Source organism: Sminthopsis crassicaudata, chromosome 1 (genome assembly GCF_048593235.1).
Source record: "Sminthopsis crassicaudata isolate SCR6 chromosome 1, ASM4859323v1, whole genome shotgun sequence".
Taxonomy (NCBI): domain Eukaryota; kingdom Metazoa; phylum Chordata; class Mammalia; order Dasyuromorphia; family Dasyuridae; genus Sminthopsis; species Sminthopsis crassicaudata.
The window spans coordinates 68,531,030-68,535,822 of NC_133617.1; the positions used below are offsets into that span (position 1 = coordinate 68,531,030).

General features: G+C 47.2%; 1 protein-coding gene across 1 annotated transcript; it reads left to right on the forward strand.

The window, feature by feature from the left end:
- The first annotated feature begins 974 nt into the window (after nucleotides 1-974).
- On the forward strand, nucleotides 975-4,217 carry TNFSF9 (TNF superfamily member 9). Its single transcript, XM_074284649.1, has 3 exons — nucleotides 975-1,276; nucleotides 2,400-2,430; nucleotides 3,025-4,217. The coding sequence occupies exons 1-3, from the start codon at nucleotides 1,085-1,087 to the stop codon at nucleotides 3,483-3,485; spliced, it is 684 nt and encodes a 227-aa protein (XP_074140750.1). The 5' UTR covers nucleotides 975-1,084; the 3' UTR covers nucleotides 3,486-4,217.
- Nucleotides 4,218-4,793: the final 576 nt, after the last annotated feature.

Below are 4,793 nucleotides of genomic sequence, written 5' to 3' on the forward strand. Positions count from 1 at the left end.
ACTAAGCAAAAGGAGTAAACGAGTGAGAGTGAGTGGAGGCCAGTTGAGATTGTGAGAACTGGAAGGGGCGCGGCTCGCTGCAGGATAGAAGCTTACAGTAGAAACTTTCCCCCGAGAGAGCCTTAACTAAGCCGGCCCCCAAGGGAAATACTGGAGCGGGAAGGGAGAATCTTAAATCCCTCCCTTCTCATCCCTCTTCACGCTGAGCAATCTCCCCTCCTCATTCCCTCTTTCCTCCCTTTGTGACTTCCATTAAATCGCCCGCCCTCCCAGGCACCTGGAGAGCCCAGGATACTGGAATGAGGCGGGGGTGGGGGGACGCTGTGGACGTCGGGTGTACTGGAATAGCTCCGAGAATTTGGTTGAATTTTCAGGATAAGCATTTAAAACTCGCAAATCGGCAAACGGTCCAAATCAAAAGATTTATTGTTTCGTTGATTTTCTGGAGAAAATGTTAATGCCTATTTATTTATTTTTGCTAGAGTAATTGGGATTAAGTGACTTGCCCAGGGTCACACAACTAGGAAGTGCTGAGTGTGTGAGGTCACATTTGAACTCATGTCTTTTACCCCGGTGCCAACTGAATTTAAAAGTGTGTTGTTTGTACCTCTCTCTTCCCTTCAAGATCCAATTACTGAATTCTTGCCAGTCCATATCCGGGTGAGAGAATTGAAATGGAGGCAGGGAGAGGCAGAGAGACTGGGACAGAGATGGGGAGATAGAAGAGAAGACAGATACAGAGCTGAGAATTTTACGAAGGGCAGACGCAGATCGAGACCCAATGGATTCTATGATTCTTTTTAGACGGGGCAGAGAGCGATAACTTAAATGACACTTAGACGATACTTGAATCTGATGCTTTGCCTTAATCATAACAGAGTCGTTTTCTTTTCCTTCCACTCACAGCAAGAATTTCCCCATCTCCGCCCAGAGCTGGGTACATCAACTCGGGGATCCACCCCCTCCTTGGCAGTGCGTGAATGAGGGGAGGGGAGTCGGGTCCCCGCCCCGGAAGGCTGCACTTCCTGGTCCCGAGGATAAAACTGGCCCTCCCTGGCCAGTGGGGACTCGACCCTTCCTCGCCATGCTTACCCCTTCGGACCCAGAGAACCCAGATCGCAAGCCTTCAACCTGCACCTGCCGCATCCTGGACTGGGTCTTTGGGGTTGCCCTGCTGCTGCAAGCCGGAGTCCTGATCGCTTTCATTGCTCGAAGGGCAAATCTTGCCCACCCTCACACCTCCGAAGGACTCTCTGCTCCCCAGTTCCCTGCTCAGGTAAGGGAAAGCCCCTGGCATCCCTTCCTCGCTCCCTCCCCACCTCTCGGACCGCTGTGTGCCACATTTCTCCACCTTCTTTGGGAAAGACCACAGGATCACTGCCTTCCTCCGCCCCCCATAACTCTACGAAAGGACCCGTAGTTTCTTTACTTGCCCACATGAAAGGACTTTAGTGTTCTTGAACTCCCTCCCCTGAGGAAAATAATCTGTCACTCCCCACATGAAGGGATCCTGGTGTCCATTGAACTCTCTTGAGTAACCTGTCAGAGACCCATGTGGTACCCATGTCTCCAAATACACTCTGGTCGAAAGGAACTCGGGCTTCTTTCACTCCCTACTCCCTCCCCCCCCAAAAAACCCCAAAGGATCTCTCTCTCTCTCTTCCTCCCTCCCTGTCTCCCCCCCCTCTCTGTCTCTCTCTCTCTGTCTCTCTCTCTGTCTCTCTCTCTCTCTGTCTCTCTCTCTCTCTGTCTCTCTCTCTCTCTCTCTCTCTCTCTCTCTCTCTCTCTCTCTCTCTCTGTCTGTCTCTCTCTCTCTGTCTCTCTCTGTCTCTCTCCTCTTCTCTCCCTCTTCTCTCTCTCTCTCTCTCTCTCTCTCTCTCTCTCTCTCTCTCTCTCTCTCTCTCTCTCTCTCTCTGTCTCTCTCTCTGTCTCTCTCTCTCTCTCTCTCTCTCTCTCTCTCTCTGTCTGTCTCTCTCTCTCTGTCTCTCTCTGTCTCTCTCTCTCTCTGTGTCTCTCTCTCTTCTCTCTCTCCCTCTCCTCTCTCTCTCTCTTTCTCTCTCTTTTAATTTTACATGCTCTCAGGGACATCTCTCCTCATTACCCTCATTCTTTTTTCCCTTCCCCAGCTTAGTCCCTTCTCATCCTCCCCTAAAGACTCAGAACTCTTTCCTCTTGTAGTTTGTTAGACTTTTAACCACTTAGGGAGACCCTATAGATGAGGTGTGTGAAGGGGAAATGGCCTTAAGGGGCCATGACTGATGATAGGTTGTTGTGTGAGAACCGAAAGTGATTCAGAAGGGATGAAAGGAGAAAAGTCTCTCCTACATTCCCACACATGGATCTAGGAGATCTCACTTGTCTTTCTTTCTTTCTTTTCTTCTTTTTTTTTTTTTTTCCAGAGTCCCTATGCCCAGCTGGTGATGAAAGATGGTAAGTGCAATCCTCTCCCTCCTTCAATCTCCTTGTAGTGAATGGGCACTTTATTTAGAATCTGGAAAACCTGGTTTGACATGCCACCTCTGATGTATCAGTTGAATGACTGTGGGCAAATTATTGAAACCTCATTTTCCCTATCTGTAAAATGATGGGAGTTGGACTCAATGGCTTTTCTGCTCCCTCCCTTTCTAAATCTGTGATCCTATTCCATGCCCTCTTCTCTCTTACTTAAGGGCAGTGTGGCTCTGGATCTACTTCCAGGGGCAGGGAAACAATTCCAGCTCAGATGGGTGTGTGTCCCCCAATCCCAGGCCTCTTTCCAGGACTGTGGAGATGCCCTAGTCTTTTTTTTGCTGAGGCAATTGGGGTTAAGTGATTTGCCCCGGGGTCACTCAGCTAGGAAGAGCTAAGTGAGGTTAAATTTGAACTCGGGTCCTCCAGACTTCAGGGTTGGTGCTCCACCCACTGCCCCACATAACTGGTCCCATCTTTCAGAAACAGTCCCTAATCTCTGAACTAAACTTTTATTTGATTTTGAGATTGTGGGAATGTTGAGGCTAGGCTTTTTCTCTCTCCTGGTCCCTACAGCCTTGGTGAAGAACCAGACACTGAGCTGGCACAGGGATCCTCATCTTTCTGGTGTGTTCCTGGACCCACGAATGAATTATGATGCTGATAAAGGAGAGCTGGAGGTCAAAGTCCCCGGGCTTTACTTCGTCTACACTCACTTGAAGCTGCAGCAGGTGGTGGTTCCTGCATACAGCCAAGGTACAGTCGAAGTCTCTGTGACTGTGGTGCAGGATTTTGGACAGCGAGCTGTCTTGAATCTCTCCCTGGATGTGGGACCTTCCAGCACTTCCACCATCACCACCTTGGAGTTCTCCCTCATCTTCCTGCATCCTGGGGAGCGGCTCAGGCTCAGCATGAGCACCACAGCAGGGGACTTCCTGGATTGGCAGCTGGTGTCAGGGGCCAATACCTTTGGCCTTTTCTGGGTGGCTGGGGGACAGCCCTTAACCGAATCTGGGACATTTACTGTGATCAATTAACTGACACTGCAGTGCCTTCTTTGGAAGATGGAGGAAAGGGCAAAAATGCTCATGTTTTATTTAACTTGGGGACCCCCCTCACTTTATGGTTGAACCATGGGGAATTCCCAGTTTAACTGCCGGCAGTTCTCTGCAAGTCCAAACTTGTCTCAGAAAGAGGCAATAGAAGGGCTATGGGAGGAGCCATGCTGATTCTAGTCCTCACAGAGGCAGAGTAGTCCTGGTTTTGAATCGTTTCTAGCATTTATTTGCTATGTGACACTGGACTAGTCACTTAACTTCTCTCATCCTCAGTTTTCTCATGTGTAAAATGTATATAATCTTTGTGTTATCTAATTCATAGTATTGTTGGGAGAAAAGTTTTAGAAATTAATTGTTATTTATTTATTTATATAATTATTCCTAGACCAAGGGACTGAGGCCAAAAGGCTGCCTCTTCCCTTGCTGGCTTCTAGGAGTGCTAAACTACCTCATGGGGACCTTCATGTGAAGTACTTGGAGATCCCATAGTCTCAGTCTCAGGAAGAGACTTGGGCAAGAGTTTACTGGCCCAAGGAACTCCAGGCCAATTACTCTGGAATATCTCTATGTATTTATTCTGGGATAGTGCACTTTAAATTACTTTATTTATTCCCCTCATGCCCTGGGGAATGTGTCTAAAATGAATAAAGGCATCCTGAAGACCCATGGAAAACATGATTTTTGTATTTTATCCATTGTGTGATTGTGGGTGATTCAAGAGTGCAATTGGTCAATAGGATACAATCACTCAATCAAGAGCTTTTAATCCTATTCTGTAAAAATGAAGAATGGGCATGTAAGGAGCCTTCCACTAACTTGTTCTGTACATCCTCTTCAATCTATAAGTATCAGAACAGGTAACCATGGTCCAAGGTGGAAAAGGATGAGGGATTAGAGCAGGTTTTAAGAGATCATTTTCCAGGCTAGTCAATTAACAGAATCCTTTCTGTACTGTTTTCTGTTGTGCTCTGGACTGCTGATCTTTGAAGAGAGAAACATTACACCAAGACTCTACTCTGTGGAACCTCCCATAGTACCTATATTTAAACAGGTGTATGTGTGTGTGTGAATTATGTATTGTGTGCAACCAAATGACCCAGTGGTTAGAGTTTTGGGTTCAGAAAGACCTGAATTCAAATCCTGCCTCAGACATTTATTAGCTGTGTGACCCTAGTTAAGAAATTTAATTTGTTTGCCTCAGACTCCTCATGTATTGATAATAATAGTATCTACCTCAAGGGCTGTAAGGATCAAATGAGGTAACAGTTGAAAAGCACATTGCCTGGC

Bases quoted from the DNA above. Each gene is read 5' to 3' on its own strand.
- TNFSF9 (XM_074284649.1), top strand. From the start codon at position 1,085: ATGCTTACCCCTTCGGACCCAGAGAACCCAGATCGCAAGCCTTCAACC. The intron at 1,277-2,399 runs GTAAGGGAAAGC...TTTTTTTTCCAG, and splicing joins CTCCCCAGTTCCCTGCTCAG to AGTCCCTATGCCCAGCTGGT. The intron at 2,431-3,024 runs GTAAGTGCAATC...TGGTCCCTACAG, and splicing joins CCAGCTGGTGATGAAAGATG to CCTTGGTGAAGAACCAGACA.